Source organism: Bombus flavifrons, chromosome 12 (genome assembly GCF_040668555.2).
Source record: "Bombus flavifrons isolate JBK064 chromosome 12, iyBomFlav1_principal, whole genome shotgun sequence".
Classification (NCBI taxonomy): domain Eukaryota; kingdom Metazoa; phylum Arthropoda; class Insecta; order Hymenoptera; family Apidae; genus Bombus; species Bombus flavifrons.
The window spans coordinates 8,033,645-8,053,088 of record NC_138453.1 but is presented as its reverse complement, the minus strand read 5'-3'; the positions used below and the strand labels follow the sequence as shown (position 1 = coordinate 8,053,088).

At 41.4% G+C, this 19,444-nt stretch overlaps 1 protein-coding gene across 9 annotated transcripts in view; it reads right to left on the bottom strand.

Annotated features, from left to right (window-relative positions):
- tn (tripartite motif containing protein thin) overlaps positions 1–19,444 on the bottom strand; it is a 58,247-nt gene that overhangs the window by 4,964 nt on the left and 33,839 nt on the right. For 5 of the 9 annotated variants that reach the window (XM_069124500.1, XM_069124496.1, XM_069124497.1 and 2 more), the window contains 8 exons: positions 16,497–16,772; positions 12,797–13,118; positions 11,194–11,411; positions 9,921–10,192; positions 8,837–9,152; positions 7,651–7,761; positions 5,979–7,569; positions 630–1,016 (listed from right to left, as the gene is read on the bottom strand). In XM_069124500.1, coding sequence (XP_068980601.1) covers positions 771–1,016; positions 5,979–7,569; positions 7,651–7,761; positions 8,837–9,152; positions 9,921–10,192; positions 11,194–11,411; positions 12,797–13,118; positions 16,497–16,772 — 3,352 coding nt within the window. In that variant the 3' untranslated portion in view covers positions 630–770. Of the gene's footprint in view, positions 1–497; positions 1,017–4,725; positions 7,570–7,650; positions 7,762–8,836; positions 9,153–9,920; positions 10,193–11,193; positions 11,412–12,796; positions 13,119–16,496; positions 16,773–19,444 lie in introns of those variants that run through there. The other 4 variants (XM_069124503.1, XM_069124504.1, XM_069124502.1 and 1 more) reach the window with 3 other exon arrangements.

The following is a 19,444-nucleotide window of genomic DNA, read 5'->3' as shown; positions in this document are numbered from 1 at the left end:
TTTCAGCCTCTGTAGGCAACCTGGATGTTTATGCCGCGAGTATGAAACTTCATTTGCACATTTGTATCTTCCCAGAAAGATTTTTCCAACGTTTGATTTAAAAGCTGATGACATTGAGTTGTTCGGAAAATTCCTAACGAAACTTGAAAGAATCAAAGGTAATTCATTTCCATACAGTATCAGTTTCACCGAATAGTACATAACATATTAATTTATCAAATACTTTCACCAATTTCTCTTTGAAAATCTGTTCGTTTTTTTTTAATCAAAAAAGCTACGAGCTCTTCAATCAACCTAATATAATATAATAATTCATTTTTGCGACACATTTCAATGTGTTCCAATTCCATATTTTACTATTCCAATACATTTTTACAAAGATCGCAAAATCTTTGTATGCTTTTTGACAAGCTAGAACAGTAAAAATATTAGATACGAACATAAACAATCTAGTTTGACCACAAAAGCCGTGAAAACACTCAACGTTAATACCGTACCTCGATGATGGAATCGTCGAGGCGGAGGACGAGGGCTCCTTGTCTTTGGTCGTGCGATTCCCGTATTTGTTCTTCAAGTATCGTGCCCACGAACTCAAAGCTGCGCCATCCTTCTCTGTGCCAACCCTATCACGCTCTGGACTCGGTTCTCTCGACTTTAAGGCGTGAGTACTCCGACTTCTGGCCAGTTCAGAGCCGGCTCCGTACTTGGCAGCCAAGTAAGCGTTCGGCGACTGGGTCGTCGGAGAGGGTGGCTCTTCGTCGAGGTCGAGGTCATCTCCGCCGAAGTTGTGCGAGCTTCTGGACCGAGCCAGCCGTTGTCTTCTCTCTTTCAACGCGGCGTACCGTGACCTCGTCGACAACGGCGAATCGACCTCCGTGTCCGCGTCTCGTTCGCGTTCTCTCTCCCGTTCTCTTTCCCTTTCGCGTTCTCGTTCGCGTTCTCGTTCTCTTTCGCGCTCCCGTTCTCGTTCCCGGCTCGCCATCATCGCCGCCTGGCTTCTGCTCTTGTTCAGGAACCTGAAACATTACGGAACGGAGGTTGGCTCGTTCAGATCGAACTTGTTAATCGAGAAGCCTGTTGTTACTTGGTGGATTAAAATGGGACAAAACATCGATTGGCCATCGATAAGTGTCTATGTCAAAGGTTATCGATCCATTGGGAACGTATACGGTGGCTCGCGATAGTATTCGAACACCTGTAGAAATCTCTTGTGAATGACAGTGACAGAAGTACTTTTGTACAGTAAGGAACGTTTCCTGTATTGTTAAATATATCCAAGTATGTGGAACTGTACAGTGTGCATAGATACGTGTAGCATGAAATGTACATAAACTAAAGGTAGTTAGATTTATCAGTTTAAAAGCATCAGTTTAAAGTTTCTCACTGTATACTATTATGTTGTAAAAAACATTTGGAAATTTCATTGTCGCTTGGTTATGATTATGATTATATTGGTAGAGTTTGAAACTAATCCGAAAATGTACATAGAAGCTGCAACATAGTTGTAATAATGCGAGCATATGTAGGTCCAAAACGCAGAAGTTTCATCATACTTGTCGATGAACGTTATTTGTCGTTTCCCGATATTCTATGTTTTTACTGATTTTTAATTCCTCTGTTAACAATTGTCAAACTTTTGACGTAAAGTACTTGTGCGACGTAATGACATCCTTCGAGGGAAATGTAAAATACGAAACGACATTACTTACAAAACTCACGAACCTCATAATTTTTTACTGAATCCCTGTATGTTTGTAGCAAATATCTTGTAACTTCTATTTACATTTTTACATTGGTTTCAAATATGACAAATACAATCGTGACACTCGCGTGTCATTACAATGGAAGTGAAATTTCAAAATGTTTCATACAACATATAGAATGTGTACATAAAACTTTGCTACGCTAAATGTTCAAATACTTTCGTGAGCCACCGTACGAGTTACAAGCGACCGATTCCGTACTTCGTCCAGTTCACGGATATTCGCGCAGACATCAACAGCTTCTTTGGTTATTTGAAGAGCAGAAAACTGAAGCTTGAGTCGTCCAAGTGTTGGAGCTGTTAACTTGCAGTTATAGCTATATATTTAGTAACACGTACGTCAGAATGAAATACGTTTGATGGATGATGCAGTTCGTGACGTGTTTCGTCCCCTGGAACCGAGTGTCGCGATCTCGAAGCGATAGTTTCGCATTCTGCCAGCTTATCTTCTAATCATGCTGGTATTCATTGATAACCATACGTACGTCCTATTCTCGTGATATATCGCGTTACATTTTCTCACTATTATATCAGTCCAAGTGTTAGTTACCATTCTATCGTGGGATCCATGGCAATTAGTCACAACGTGGTGTAAATCTGACGTGTAATCAGCCGTGTATCCATGGTGTACAGAGTAGTGAAAACGGATGCATATCTACTGTGTTATATATCAATCTGTAGCACGCTATTTGATATGTCAGTTCTTTATCACATCCCTCATAAATTGTGTAAAGTGGCGAGTAAACAAGAACCATGTATCGTCGGAAGCAATTTTATTCCGGAGAAAGTAGACCTTTTCCTTTCAATTATCGATTTCCTTTTTCTTTTTTCTTTCTTTTTTTTTTTTTTTTCTTTTGATCATCCGATAAAATTCGCTGTTACGTTCCAATTCGAGATCAAACGATTAATTCGCCTGTTTTTAGCAGTAACAGAATGAAAGAGTCGAGCTACGAGTGCCGAATGCATGCAACAAGGAATTTCTAATTTCCTGTTAATTCGATACTCGTTCATTGCATCTCCTATTTTAATTTATAGCAGCATTTATTTTCCATTCGAATTATTTTTCATCTAACACGCGTTTCTCCGAGACACGTTCTTTTTCGATCAGCCCTTGGCCACGATAAACATTCCTTTTTTGATATATACGTGGTAAATATGTATGACAGAGAAGTTACCGCAAACAGTAATCGTAAAATTTTAAGACCACTTCTAACCTACATTTTTCTGCTTTCCTCGTGCAAACTTTGAACAGCGCCGATGTTTCAGTCGCCATCGAATTTTCGAACGTTCTGGTTCATCGTGTTTTCGGGCCAGAGAAAATGTTTCAACCAGCTCGTAACGTTCAAACACCTTAAACGCTACATCTCGGTGGTTCGGCAGTTTCCACGACGTTTTTTTTTTTGTACCGTTCGCTTTAAAATCTCGAGATGATTCTCGAGCTACCGCGTTTAGTGAACGCCAAACGCTAAAACGTATTGGAATAACATCCGTGTTTCCAGTCAAGTAGACTACAGACCGATATAGATCCACTGACTATCCGAGCTGTAGGATATTTAAAGTAACAAACGGGTTATATTTAAACCCTTTACGGCATACCTCGGCACTTTCCGTATCGTGCATAATGCGGTCACATTAGTTTCTTACGTAATATTTCGCGTGTTCTCGCGTTGACATTCGTGAATTTCGAATTCGATGTTACTTAATGGTCCATAAAGTTCATCGTTATTAGAGAAGCTCGAAAGGAAATCACTTAACCGCTTTGTAACCGCGAACGAGATATCGCACGATGAAATATTATTCATGTAGCGTCAAGGATGAAATATCTCACGTGTCTGTTTTTTCAATATTTATAGGTAAAATCAAGTGAGCATTTTTTTCCTACACGTATAACACGCCCTTCATTCAACGTTGCACATTTATTCATATTTCGTGAAGAGATATTTTTATCAAAATATCGAAAATATTTTCCGTGACAGAGAATCAGGTTCATAAAAAAAATTCAGAATATCCTTCTCCTACCATCGTGTGATAAATATCGTTTGTGAAAAGCTGCCACCTATCCGTCCAAGACGTTGATTCATCGATTTCTAATTTACAACTTAATAAAATTTTTCATCATTTTTCATCGTTACACGAACGACGCTGTATCGCGAGATATCTGGCGCGTGATTGCAAACAGGTTAATCAGATTCGAAGAAGCGTTATCAGGTCCAAATTGTCGTTGTTAAATCATTAAAACCTCGATTAATCTATCTACGTTGCAAACGATAGCTTCGCTTGTTCTATAATTTGACTGGAACAAGCCTTGTATCGTTTTTTAAACCATCCAATACTAAGTTTTTCAATGTCGACAACGAACATGTATGATACCTTGATCGTAGCGAGCCTCTTACACGTGGATCGATTTTTACCTTCTCCTCGGAACTACATTTTCGTCGAGTAAGCTGTAAATTCGTGGTATGAGCGTGCGTGCATCTTGATGTGGTGCAACAGAGTTCGAGGGAGGTCTTAAATATAAAGGAAAGCTGAGCGCCTTCGTAGAAATTTCTCGCTAGGGGTTAGGGGCGGGGGGGGGGGGGTGGTGCGTGTAAACGAGTAACGAGAGGATTTCACATGATTCTGAGACGAGAACGTTCAATCTGTTAGTGCAATAAATAAAGATGCATTTTTCTTCTTCTTTTTTTATTCTCTACGCTTGTTACGTATTTTCTGAAGGAATGACAACAAAGTATACGAATAAGAAGAGCGAACGACAAAGATACTTGGAACACTAAGGTGACAAGAAACGATAAATACAATTTTAAGAAAAAACAAACAACAGAGACGCGTGAAAGATACGAGTAACAGCAACGAACAGATAGTATAGAGATTTGCAGGCGGGATACGACATTTCTCTGTTTCGTTGTTCTGTTATATGCTTATCTAAACTGAGGACATGTTGAGAGGGAAATAAATAATACGAGTTATCACAAAGAAATGCAGTTTATTTACCACACCAACAAACTGACGCAAGTCTATTCACTAGGAAAAAGAGTACAAAAAGTTTCAATGATATGAAAATGGTCACGGGTTAACGGGAATGGCTTGTCACGCGTTAGGCTATGGTTACAGTGGATGCGTAGTCGGACGAATTGACATTCCGACGAATTCGACAAGTTAAATATGTATCAAATATATATACACAGATTTTTATGGATATGTGCGTCGCAGTCGTTAGATGTTTCGTTCGTGAGAAAGCCAGTTCGTTGGAATACGTAACCACTGTAATCGTAATAGTCTTACGCGTCACATTTCGTCTCGCGACGTGCCATTAGCGCGGCCGTGTTCTCAATGGGAACGATTTCAAAAGCGTTTATTTCAGCGTGGACTTAAGCTGCACTGTAGGAGGACGGTTTCTTTAACTGCGCTGAACTACGCTTAATTTTGCCGACTAGAGCGGTGTTTCTTAATTTTTCTTCCGCGTCTACGAAGCTACGTTTATTGAGCAATGCGGGGATTAATAGTCGCGGGTGATCAACGTAGGAACAAAAAGTTACACTTACGATCGTACGTACGATTATCACAATATATAAAATGCAAGTTTTTTACCATACAATAAATACTCGATTGAGGTCTAATCGGTTATATTATGTATACTCTGTTCGTTCGTTTTTTGTTTCGAATGTCTGTGATGCGACGTGAATGAATGGTCGATGATATCGATTGAAAGACGTTAGAAGACGCCAGATCTCGGGCAGCAGTTTCGCGAAAAGAGGCGACAAATAGCCAGCGCTCGAGTTCAGACGAGACACAGGTAAACGAATGGTTCGCCGAGCAAGAGTCCGAGGAATTCCATTCTTTCTACGTTCGACACCTTCCTCTCCGATCTCTGTTTCTCTTTTACGGTTTAAAACAAACGTTCCACGAGGCCGGCGTTCCTTCCTGCCGCGAAGGAAACACGAAGAACGAGAGGGAATGGAAGCGAACGAACGCAAGGATAAAAATAACGAACGAAGAAACTGCTGCGTCGTATCTTGCGATCGAGACAGTCTCGTCTGTATCCGTGAGAGTAGTCTTTGCAGTCTTTTACTACTAACACCGACGAACAACGACAAAAAGAAGGCGTGAACGTAAATACGGTGAGAAATGGGCAAAGAGGTGTATAGTAGACAGGTTACAGGAACAGATTGATTAGAACGCTGTAACACAGTACGGACACACAGAAAACGGTGGTTACCATTTGCATCGGTATAGCGATATCGACACCAGGCGTGTCCTCGTGCTCGTTGCAAGTCTCGGTCTCTTTGGATTGGGTAGCGTTCGCGATTAATGCACCGTTCTCAATGTTAGATCTCGCTACGAGGTCGGTCGTTTGGGAACGAATCGTGCTCGTCTCGTCCATGCTTCCGCCCTCGATATTTTTCCCCGTAGACGAGTTGTTTACCTTGTTTAGAATCACCCAACCGTTCTCGTCGACGCTGTCGGCCACGATCGAATCTTTGCCACTTTCAGATTTGTTCTCGTTCACCGTGGTCGACGTCGGTGTTGACGCATCATCGTCATTCATTCTCTCATCCTCGATACTCGCTACATTCTTCGAAACCTCTGTCGTATCGGTCTCAGTTCGGATCGTAGAATTTTCCACGGGTGAAGTGGCTCTGTCAGATTCAGTCTCGGATTCGTCCGACACTAGCCAACCGTTCTTGCCAATGCTACTTTGTCTATACGCTCGACTTCTCGATAAACTTTCAGACGATTCGGATACGCTTAACGCGTTCTCGTTTTCAGTCCTTTCGTTATCCTCCTTGTCGATCGTATCGCTATCCAGAACGTTACTTTTCTCGTCGTTCGAGGATGATTCATTGTCGGTGTTTTCGTTGTTTATGCCCGAGTCATTGCGATCGATCGACTTGAAACCTTTCGTGATTCTCCGAGGTTTTTCTGCCTGTAGATCCTGATCAGTAATCACCCATCCGTTGTCGTCGAACAATTCCTCGATACTTTTGTCATCGAGTATCGAGGAGCTTCGCCGCTTCGTGCTTCTATCGTCGTATCGTTCCAGAACGGTGTAACTATTTTCGGAATGAGAGTTGGACGGTACGCTTAATACGGTAGTCTGGTCGTCGGTCTCCGAACTGTTCGATTCATCCTCACTGTTGGTATCGTTCAGGTGTTGGATGTCCGAGGCTCGACCTTGCTCCGGGTTTTCAGTCTTTTTATTCATTATGTTACTATTCTCGTCTCTGGATTCTTTGTCCTCTTCCTCGTCTCTTTCAGAGTCGCTGTCAGTGGCGCTCTCGGTGCCGCTCTCGGATTCACTCTCCGAACTCGATTCCACGTTGTTGGATTTATCGCTCGATCCATTCGCGTATTTCCTTCCGTCACCGTTGATGGCCGTCTCTCGCGAGGTTTCCAGGGATCCATTGGAACTCGCAGTCTTATCTGGCTGGTATCCATTATCTCGGATTGTAGCTGGTTGAGCGAGCGACGCTCGTCGGTCGGTCCAAGCGGATAACGAAGAGTTCACGTCGTTCCCCGAACGACCTTCCATTAACGCGTCTTCGTTGACCTCGCTGCGGTTCTCTACTCGACTATCGTTACCGTTACCTTCGAGACTTTTGAATCTAGTGGCGGAGGAGGAGGAGGATGAGGTGATCGTTTCGTCGGTGTCCGTACTATCGTCCGGTATATAGGTTCGTTTGTTCGACTGCGGTTTAACCATCGATCCGTCTGCACCGACAATATCGTAATCCGCGTTCTTAGCCGCGATTTCGTAATCCTCGACACGATCGGTGTTTGACGGTTCATCGTGTTCGTCACTAAACGTCCTAAAACGATTACGGTCGTGGGGGTTATTGGAATTAGAACTGGCCTGATGATTCTGACCGTGATCTACGTGTGCTACGAACCTGCTGGTGTAGCCGGCCGGCGTTGTCGCGGCGCCGCCCGTCGGCGTCGTGGTCGTCGTAGTTGTCGGGCTCGTCACCGAATGCGCGGGACTTCCTCTCGGCGACGAATACCTGAGACACGAGTTGACATCGCTCGATATTCTAGTTCAATTTTCCTTTAACGCTTGTCACCGCGCGTTTCCCCGAATTATCAGTACGTTTCGTTAATCTCCTTGTACCGATCTCTAACCGACTTTACGATGGTATTCTCTACGTGTACATCATCGTTTGACCATCGCTAGCAATTTCTAACCGGTTCTCGAAGCTTTATGGCTTGAGAGTTCGTCGCGGGATATCGTCCGAAAGATTATTGTTAAACAGTTCGAAGTTACGATCGATTCTCCTATCGACGTCGTTTGCTACGATAAAACTCTTGGTACACCGTTCGTCCACGCTATTTATTGATTTTTCACTCTTTCAAATTAAGTTGCATCACCGTCGTTATTTATTAAGATAAAGAAACAAGTCGAAAGATATAGATTGATCCCCGGATACACGCGGTGAACCCCTCGTTTGCATTGCTTTTTGCAAAATTTGATCCCGCGATGGACGCAAAAAATCACCCTGTTAGAGCTTCTCGTTTAATTTACGAGATCGTTTAATTTAAATAAAGATTCGTACTCGTAGATTCGATTAACTGTATCATAAACTGTTTCATTATCATTCTTCCTCTATAACGTAGGCGTTGGAAATACATTTTTCGTTCAGTAGAATCTTAATTATCGGAGCATCGACCAACGAAACAATGAACAAATTGGAACGTCTGAGAATGGTCCCTTGAAAAACAAAAGTAGACACGAAATAAATCGCTACATTTTTATTCGAAACTTTCTGTTCTCGTTTGATGTTAACGTTTGTAAAAATAGTCGAAAATAAACGAGTTTCTCCCATACGAAAATAACGTTATTCGTTTGCTTAAACAACGTGAGATTAGTTTGAATAATCAAGGTTCTACTGTGCTTTCAACCACGACCTTTGAATTTTTAATTCCAAAGAATAATTACAAATTGAATTTATGTCTATCTTTCTCTATTTATATGCTCGCCACGTACGTATACACGTCGATCGATGGATTCTCGCACGATGTTACTTGTTAATAGAAACAAGAAACCCTCGAATTAGAATTTTCGGCAGAAAATATACTTGCCTGGTCGTAGGAGAGTCTTCCTTGCTACCTCGTCTAGCTTCTGCGCTTCGAGCGAGCAGAGGCCCGATATCTGTCCTCGCCATCGCGGATTCGCTTCTCTGACGATCCTGTGCAGTGGTCGAGGGTGTTGTCGAGGTCGTCGTGCCCGACGGATGTGCATCGGTTTCCGATTCCTCCTCGGTCTCGGATTCCGTCTCCTCCGAGGAACTACTAGTTTCCTCGTCGTCCTCCTCCTCTTCCTCCTTCTTCTTTATGGCCGTTTCCTCTCGCGCCGCTGGAGGTGGTTGCGTGGGTGGCGGCGGGGCTGCACGGTTACCTACAGAGATATGTGAAAATCCGGTACACGTTCAAATAAATATCAAACGGTCTTCCGCGCTTCGCTTTCCAGGCGAAATTACGTTTTCGAGAAACGCCGTTTGGATCGGACGTGGATTCGTTAATGGCGCCCGTGGTATAATCATAATGACCTTAAGATTTGGGTCGTTATACGTTCATCTGTGAAATAACCGGTTCTAGGATATTTCACGGTAATCCTTACGTCGATACCGGAAATTTTCGACGTTGCCCGATGATGATGGCCGTTGATCGACGACGGTGAAGTTATCACGATGAATTTCTGATATTATCAAATTTGCGAGTGAGCATTATATTTATAATTAATTAAACCCAAGTATATGAAAGTTCGTATCTCCTAGCAGCGCTTTCATACGAAAATGAAACGCGTAGCACCTGATAAAATCAACGTTTCGTTGAGAGATAAGGATATGCGCAAATACCTTTTGTAAATATCTTTGCATACGCTCAAGATTATAAAATATAATATTGCTCTTCTATCTCTATCGAATTTTAAAATTGTTTCCTCGTAACCAGATTGTCAGTTTAATTTATCTCGCTCGTTCCCTGTAGCGTTCAAATATACACGATCTACTTGAAGTCGGAAATCACTTGCCGGGAAGATAAATAATTTTAAACGAGAACACACAGAAAGGTATTAACATGAGAGTTAGAAGAAGGATCGATGTCCAATTTAGACGCGTTTCGCGTTGATTCGCGTAGCGGTATGGTCGTTAAAGTAGAAACTTACCTGCGCCTAAAAAACGGCTCTGAAAGGATCGCGAAGTGGGAGAGGCGTTGGCGGTGTCTTTGGCAGTCGGTGGTGTGCCGCTGTGCGGCGACGAGATCGTAGATGTTGCGTTCGACGTCGGTGCTCTCGACAAGTATTTCTGCTTCATTTCCTCGGCGGTGAATGGTGCACCCGTGCTGCGGATTCCTGATCCTCCTGAGCTCTCGGAGCCCGTGCTCGAGTCTGATGAAGCGCTTCTCGTCGCAGGAGTGTGGGTATCCGTGGAAGTTCTCCTACGAGCAACGATATTTCAATTAACGACTTCCTGTAGTCAGTAAACTCGATAGAGCAGCGAGCATTCGTACGTAATTTGTACCGATGACATTAGTTTACATCGCAGCTCTCTTTGTTCGATCTCGTATAACGCAATCATCCGCCTACGATTCATCCATTCTGTGGTTGCGTGTATTCCAAAATCCTATTCCAGATCACGGTATAAACTGCTGCATAAACGATCAACAGAGGATCATAGGTGCGGAATTGTTCAATTCGGGATTCTATTGACCGACACTGCCGCCATTCATTTTCGATCATTTTCTTACCTCTTCCTACGTTCGTTAATTCAAAATTACTTTCGCTATGTAGATAGGAATCTCTTTTATTTTAGAAGCATTTTCAAAAATATATTACGCTGACCTTTTAAACTGCGAGGCATGCTGGGCAAGCAAAGTATAATTCAAGAGTTAAAAAGACCAATATTTGAGAAAAAAAGAAAATCAAGAAAGGAGACTCTAATTTGCTACTTAAAGCTTCAGAAATGAACGCTATCAAATTACGTTCTAAATATCGAAATTATTTATCGCCGTTTTAAATAGTTCTTCAATTATCACATTTCGTACAAAGTAAAGTGATAAGAAGAATAATGGTTTCCGGAATAAAAATGTCTCATTAATACTGTCTCACACACACACACATAATTCACCAATTACAGGGTAATACTACGTTATGAGATTGAGTAGAAGCCGCCTCTGGAACTTGGAATATTCCATCGAACCGATTGGTTTCTATCGGGTGGGCATAAATCAGCCTGTCCGACTAGATACGCGCCTCTACTACTGGAACGCGCACAGACCGAGATCCTGGTGACTTAATGTTATGGGCGAATTCGATCGAGTTGTATATTTTACTATCAATCACAGGTATCTGAATTGTCTCAGCGAGCTTATTGTATTAACAAATCGGACAGGTGCAGGGATTACTTTAGCCAAAACGAAGCATAATTTTAAATACGAACCTCGCGGGCATCGGTCTTCGTGCAGGTTCTTCCGGTTCTCGTTCAGACTGTTCCCTTGGAGGCGGATGAACAGGTGTAGGTGTGGATACTGGTTGTCGTTCTTCCAGCGTTTCAGTCGCAGGTGTGGCCGCCGTTTTGTTCTGCTTTTTAATCCTAGAAATCTCGTCATCCTCGCTGGTTTGTCTCGCCATCGCTGTCGGCACTTTTCTGACTTGGACCTACGCGATAAAAAGAATATATTTAACGAGTACATTACGATAACTTGATGGAAATTTCCTGCTAAATGCTTTAACATCTTTTCTCATATTCCATTGTTTTAACAAATTTTTTAAACATTCCATTATTCCTTTCTCCTGTTTTCCTGTATGAGCCAAGTCTGAGGATAAATTACTCGTTGGTGATTAGGTGCTTACGGACAAGTCGAGATCTTTTTACGTTGACCGTGTGATTCGTCACACGCGTGGGCGATGCATTAAAATGCTAACCTTGATTGATGTGTGGTAATGGGACAAAGAGAGAGGATTTGTCGCATAGCGAACACGAGAGAAACAGATTAACCTTTTTTCTTGATGAGCAAAATATATTCGTGTATTCATATGTTTCATTTGTATTATAATAGAATTTCGTACAAAAATATACAACGGCCAACTACAAACTAAATTTATTCACTCGTGTCTCGTATTATTTACATATTTATGAATCGAGATCAAGTATACATTTCATATTGCGGCACGCTTCTGTTTTCCGGCGTGAAATATTCTATTACTTTAAATTCAAGATTTATTCCCTTTTCGTGTCCATAGAGACAGCGATACGTTTTCCTACGAGTCGTGTGTATCGGCACTATACACATATAGATCGAACGATCAAAAATTTAGTTCCCGTTGAATCGCATCCAAGCGATATAACGCGGGATTTCGAAGCTACTTTCGCCAAGCTTGCCCATCGAACCGTCTCTTACGATCCATTCGCGTATATCGCCTGTCATAATATGGGAATCCGTGTGAAAATTCTGTACTGTGGCGTCACTGTCCAAACTAAATACGATCGTACGAATTGGACGAACTGAGAAATTCAATCGAGTCAACGATTTAATTTATAAATGGATTTCACATGTATCGTAACGATAGTTTTCGTTGTTCGAGAAGACGAAGATCTCAACTATTGATCAGGCAGATATGCTTTACGTTGTTGTGGTCGAATCGAATTGATCGTTCGAAATATACGATCTCAATGGTATAATTGTAAACACGATAATTTCATTTGGCGCCGACTGTTGTTTTCTTTAGTCGAGAAAGCTACGGGAACGTTGAGAATATTACGAGAGGTGGGAGTCGACCAGGAAATCGATAACCACCGTTAAAACTGCACAAACTGAACGGCATCGGCTAAACAGAGGTTCGCTTTTTCGAATTAAATTCAACGATTCGCGTGCGATATACTGTAGTTACAAGCTAAATTCCCTGCATAGTTTTTCTTTCTATCGAAAACAAGCGAGACAAAAAAAGTACTGAGTATTTTGTAGAAGTAACTCGTGGAAGAGTTTCGTAGCGTTGAAATAACCGTGGTCGGAATTAAAGGGGTGAAATTGCTATTCATTAACCTGAGGTTTTGGTGGTTGAGGTTGTTGAGCAGGATGTGACACCGGTTCCTCCTTCTTTCTTTTTCCGGCTCTCTCGTATTCTTGAAGCTTCTTCATAATACGCGGCGAGTCTGTGAGTCGAAAAATCCCGGAAAGTGGCCCGCGTGCCGCGTCTTCTGTGTCCAGGACACGTTCACGAAGTCCCGAGGGCTCCTGTGGCGTCGACGTAAACCTCACGGTCGACCTCGAGTCGCCATCCGAATCGTCCCCGTCCCGGTGTCGCATAAATCGACTTCTGTATCTCGATTTGTTCCTCGGCACTTCGTATTCTGGTGCATCGTACCTGTCGCAACAATAATTCTATTATTTCCTCGTCGGTGTTTGCGAATATTAAATTTCAAAAATTCTAGACGAATGATATTACAAATTTCGATTTTCACGTCTTGGATTAATTTTATAAATTAGGACCAAGAGAATGGGAGATCTTTTCGTTGGTATTTTCGAACGTTAGATCTGGAAGATTCTAGGCAGACGATATTAAAAATTTCTCGAATTAATTCTACAAATTTGGAGCAAGACAGCGGAAGAAAATGCTAGTCAGTTAATACTACAAACGTAATACGATATATGGAATTAATTTCGTTAGCTAAACTTCACTGATTTCCTTCGAATATTAAATTTGAAAGATTCTACATGGACGATATTGAAAATTTGATTTCCAATGTTTGAAATGAATTCCACGAATTAGAGACAAGACGATGGAAGAAGATGGAGATATACCAATACTATTCGGCCCGTCACTAACAATTCCGCTGGAACGTCCATTCTAATCGAACTAAGATCATCTGACAATAAAGCGTCTCTGCATTGTGATCAGCCATCGTCTGTCCTAGCAATTTCGAGTGACACGTGTCGCAGATACGTCGCACAACTAACGAGTAGCAATTTTGTAAGTGCACGCTTTAACGATCCCATCGAAATCGAAGCGGCGAAAAAAAAAAGAAGCACAAGGATGGACGTAAAAACAGGAAGATGAGATTAAAATTTAACGCGACTCTGTTCCTCTTTCCGCTATAATTCATCTTTCGTTTCACTAGTTGCAGGGACAACGATATTCACTTTTAACGATTAATTTCTTCGAATGGAATTCGAGGCACGGATGAAAACGCTGCATTTCCTTGCTCGCGATTTTCTGGAACTGGGTTATCTGCTTTTCAAGGCAGTGCACAGTAATAGATTCATCGGGTTTATCCAAGTGTTGCTTAATTATCGCTTCGCAGACACAGGGATGGCTTCGTATAATGAGAGAAGATCAGCAAGGAGAACGATCGTGTACGATGTTGATAATCGATCTCGTTCAAATGTGCTGCGCCTTGTTCATGTGGCGCAATCTCTTGCACGTTCGAAACGCGAGATATTAATTTCTATTTATGAAGGCTTTTGGACGGGAAATTAAACAATATCGAACTTGAAATTCGACTTTAGCAAATTTTATTCAACGTTTATTTAAATAGATTCGTTCGTTTCGGAGCTCTCTCGCGTAATCGAATTGATGTTATTAATAGAGTTTCACAAGTTACAAATCGCAAGTTATAAATAACGAGCCTGGTGATAAAACAAATGAAGTTATACAGTACACGATGATAAAATTGTTTTTACAATTTCACAAATTACCATTCATTATTCTGTTCGATGTAAAATTCTAAAATTAGAAGAGAGCAGTTTATGATCAATAGCTCGTAACTTTTCTCGATTCATCGTATCATTAGTTGGTAAATTATCGTGTAAGAGGACCCTAATATGAAATATTTCTGTTCCGCGAGCGACGCAGATAAACTTTCGAGCAACTGATATGTCTATTATCAGTTGAAAACGCGTTTTCTCGAAACGTTTGTACAATTTTGCCTTGATGGGAACGTTGACAACCGATAAAAGTAATTTCCAGTTACTCTCACGCTACTGTAAAATACAACATCGAATATCAAATATTCAACTACTATTATTCAAGTCTCTGTATTGAAATTGCAACTTTAAATCGTCGATGCTTGTAGACTGCGTAAAGTCCCTTCGAACGCGAGTAAAATTCAGTCGTTCTCCGAGCTAGCTGGTAAAACAAATAAATCCCGACTAGTCGCTGTAATAAATTTCGGTGCACGAACCAGGCTGACGAATTTGCATGCTACAGCTTCATATAACTACCCTCGATTATCAGTCAGAAAACTACCGAATTAGCGACAATAGACATGCAACGAGAACGTCGTTAATTGCAGTTTCTTGCAGCCGTATCGAGGACACGGTACTCTATAGCGTTCGTAGGTTGCGCGTTTCCGTTAATTAATTGTTATTTGCACATTTAGCATAGAAAACTTTTACGTACATATACTACATGTTATATAAAACATTTTGATATTTAATTGTCACTGACTGTAGTCAGACACGACTGTCGTGATTATATTGGCAAAGTTTGAAACCGATTTGAATACGTGTGAAAGTTACAAGATGTCCACTGCAAATGTATGTTTATACAAAAATTAGACAGAGATTGTCCCGCTGAATATCGAGGCTTATCACTACGATGGACAACTGGACTGTTAAAATATTTTTCTCATGTTGGCGAATTATAGTCTTGCGCTAAATATCTTGTAACTTCTATATACATTTTCAAATTTATTTCCAACTTCACCGACGTGATTCCAACTGTCGGATACCGTCGCGGTGCTAACAAAATTTCAAAATGCTGCGTATAACACAAATAATGTACTCACAAAAGTCTCCTACTCACCTTCGCGAATTTCTATATATCAAGAGGATTTTTTATTTACATCTTATTAATGTTATTAGACCGGTCGGTGTGCGTATTACACGAAACGACCGGTAATTAAACTCGATCATGCCTATTTCGGCTTCGAGGAAGTTGTTGCCCGGCCCACGCCAGGAAAAAGATACAGCCAGTGGAGCCTCGTGTATTTATAACATTTGCTAGAATAGATATGTGGGACATCCTGAAAAATGTATGCCCACCACGGATGCCGTTTGGCAATACTCCAAAGTAATCTGCGTCCACGGTCAAACACGTTTTTACCGGTCAGCTAGTTACCAACGAAATGTCTCTTTTTCTCTTGCCGTCGTCATTTTCTCGGAGAGATACGTCCTTTCGTCGGACTGGCAGACACAGTTTCTCCATTCAAAGATACTTCTTTGCTGCACAGTGTGCCGCATTGTTCCCTTCGAAATACTCGAAGATCGTTGTAAAATCGTTTGCCACGCATTCCCAAGTCAAGTTTCCCCTGTCTTGACGAGATAAACGTTACCACTTCGGTTGCAAAACGTATCGCCAACTACTTTATAAACAGTAGACTCGACTCGTATTCTAACGCGCGAAGCAACCATAACCTGCGCAATACATTTCCCCTTGATCTCTAAGAATATTCGCACAAATTCCATCTATCTCCCTCGGTTTATTTCTTTTCTGTTTTTTTTTCTAGCCCGAGCATCGTGACAGGAAAAAGAAGAATAAGGTTAAGAGATACGCTAGCGAAAAAAGCATCACTTTTCTCGCCGGTGTATGGTTCTCTATTTAGAAAAATCGAACGCCATTATGCAAAGAAGGTGAACCGTTTTACGGCCGGCCTATTAGTTAGCAGATAGTCGAATTTTTTGCCACGGAAAGACGAACGAACGATAAATAAACGTTGGAGGAAAAAGTAGAAGGGATAATTACTCGTATTCGGGCACGTATCGATTTCTCGCCAGTCGCTCTTCCTCTTGCTGCCGGTATTGCGAAGCCAGACGATGGTCGCTTTTGCTTCTCATGAGACCCGGTGATCCTCCGGGAGGTGCTAGACTGCTCGAGCTACCCAGCAATCCTCCGCTTCCGGTTTCTGGCTTGATATTCAGTTCGCCGTAACCGGCTACATGGAGGACCAGTTGGTTCGGATCGTGCGCCATTACGAAACGCACTCGCCGACTGTAATCCCCGGCTTCGTACTCGAAGTTCCTGCAACCAGGATCGTAAATTAGTCCGGGCTGTAACGAAATTTTTGCCTTTCTTGCCGAGTTACATTATTACGAGTCAGCTACAGGTTCCCGGGATTTAGTAAAAAGTTTCGTTTAACGAGGCAACTTTCAGGAATTCTTTTCGACTTGGCGTGAGCGCCGATCCGCTGCCAAGCAAATTTTTGTTAGACGACTAGTTAATTCTCGCGGAAGTTGAATATTTGTTCCTGGGGAAAGACAAATAGGATTTTTATATCTCAGAGACATAGTAAAACTCCGTTTTACGGAGTGGCTTTTGTATTTTCAAATCTCTTATCCCTTTCGAGGAAGTTGATAATATGGTTAAATCTGGAGAACTGATAAAACATAAATTTAGCTTAACCCCTTTGCGTTTTTGAAATATTTTCTACGTCCCTTGACACGTTTTAATTAAAACGATAAATCTGACTCCTTTCGAAATAGGTTTATCGTGGCGTCGTGGTTAAATTTAGAAAATTAATGAAATACAAATTTAGTTTAATTCTGCTGCGTTTATTCCGAGTATTTTCCATCGCAATCCGTTTTCTGACTTTCCGTTTTCAATAAATTTCCGATATTCCGGGAAAATACGAGAAAACTACCCTCGACGCGCACGGTTTCTCCTTTCAATTCTATGCTTCTTCTTTTCTTACATTATTAAAGGCAAGAATAAAATTGGAACAGAGAAATCCGAAGACTATAACACGGTTAAATTAATTATTAAGTTAGAAAGTAATTATTTACGCCATCTTTTCGCTATAAATAAACTTATTTGTTCAACTATTTCGTTACCTGAGAAGTTAACAGAATTAACGAAAAGTGTTAAAGTTCTGAGAGTGTCTCGAACTTTCCCAGCCTTTGCATTTTATACGAAAAAGCTGATCTCTTGTTTGTGCCCTTGTTCAGCTCATACTTATCACGGTATCAAGGAGAGCTTTTAAATATTTCGCGGAGTTTCTTACGCGCGTCTCTCGTCCCTCCTATTCGGTAATCTTTTCTCCGTGAGAATAATAACCGCAACGGGCGAAAACAGGGAACACTGTTTGAAACTAAAAGGTGGTTAGTATGCTGCCGTGTCGCGTACGAAGTGGAAGGGTAAGCAGAATTTCGACAAGTTCGGAAGATGAAAGGTTCCATTTACATTATGCGCCGCGGAAGATCGAGTGTAAAAGTTATCTGGAGCCGTTGTGCATCTTGTTTCAGGTGCATGTCCATGTTTCGCCGTGGAAAAAGTTTCATGGAATATCGGAGAAGCAATTTGGAAAAAAAGGAGGCGTACAAACGTGCCACGTACTTTCCATAAAATTACAACGCAACTTTCATTATTTTTCGACCGCGGTGTCTGACTAGTGCAGGAATATTCTCCCTGGAGAATAATACTCTCGAAAGAAACCAGCTGATTAAGTTGGATGATTCATTACGTTCTATCGGTGATCCGCGTCGTGATATTTCATTGTTTGCAGTAAATTTGTAAATTGCCTTGTAAAAACGAACACGTTAAAAACAAGGATCACGGGAAATATCTGAATCACATTTTTCGTTCTTCGTACGCGAACGCGCTTTTTTACTAAATGTTGTTGTCGAGTTCTCTTGAAATATATTTACGTCGAAAATATCGATTTCATATTTTAGATATTAGGCGCGCCGTTATTTCTTTTTTCACAAAACTTTACACGTTCGTCATCTACTGCTAGACGACAATACGTTTGAATCGAATGCAAATGGTTCCTCTTTTTGACTACGTCATATTGAAATACGTGTATCCTTTTGCTCGTGATATTTTCATATTTCCCCCTGTAATCTTCAAATGGAACGAATTTCGTTACGTAGTGAAACGTTAAAAGGTTATTTTTAATGTATAGAGTCTTCAAAGAGTTCAGCTACTTTCTACGTTGCATTTCACTTCATATTCTCTACGTTAGCTTCCTCTACTCGCTACATCCACCGGCAAACTAATAAATACTTGGCCATTCACGATCTCGCAGCTGGCGAGTTAAAAAATTGCCGTATATCGCGTGAAAATGTCAAACACGCGCGCTGCAGATTAAACACTGAATGAAGAAAAATTAAGAGGCGGGAACGCAGATAAAAAAAAAAAAAGAAAAAAAGGATGATTTATCATTTCATTGTCTGAATTATGTTTCACGGACCACGTATGTAACAATGGGTTTTATTTCGTGAAAATTTATGGCAGAGGAACGCGTGTACGTGGCTGCAGGCATCGTGCGTCAAACGTACCGGTTATCTACAAAACGCACGGCTCGGCGTAAAATTTGTTGCTTCTTAATTGAACGTTGAGCGAAATGATACAGCGCGAACTTTTCGCGATGGAAGAAAACGAGAAACGTAGTAGTCGTAATTTAAGGGATCGTGGCCTGGTTTGACGATAAACTTGACGCTCGATAAAGCACGAAAAACGAAATACACGTCTAGCAAATTGCCTTTTCGTGGATCAAATTTAAGGTACTTTATATTTCAAGGGGATCGTTATTCTCCGCAGAGTCCACAATGAATTTTCATGGGATCCGGGTCGTTTCTAGATTCTAACGACGCTTATAAACGATAGGAAACGAATTCCAAAGTTCCTGGTCCTGTAAAATCCAAAATACTCCCGTCGTTCGATTCCCTTTAATGTCACTTCCCTCGTGTCACTTG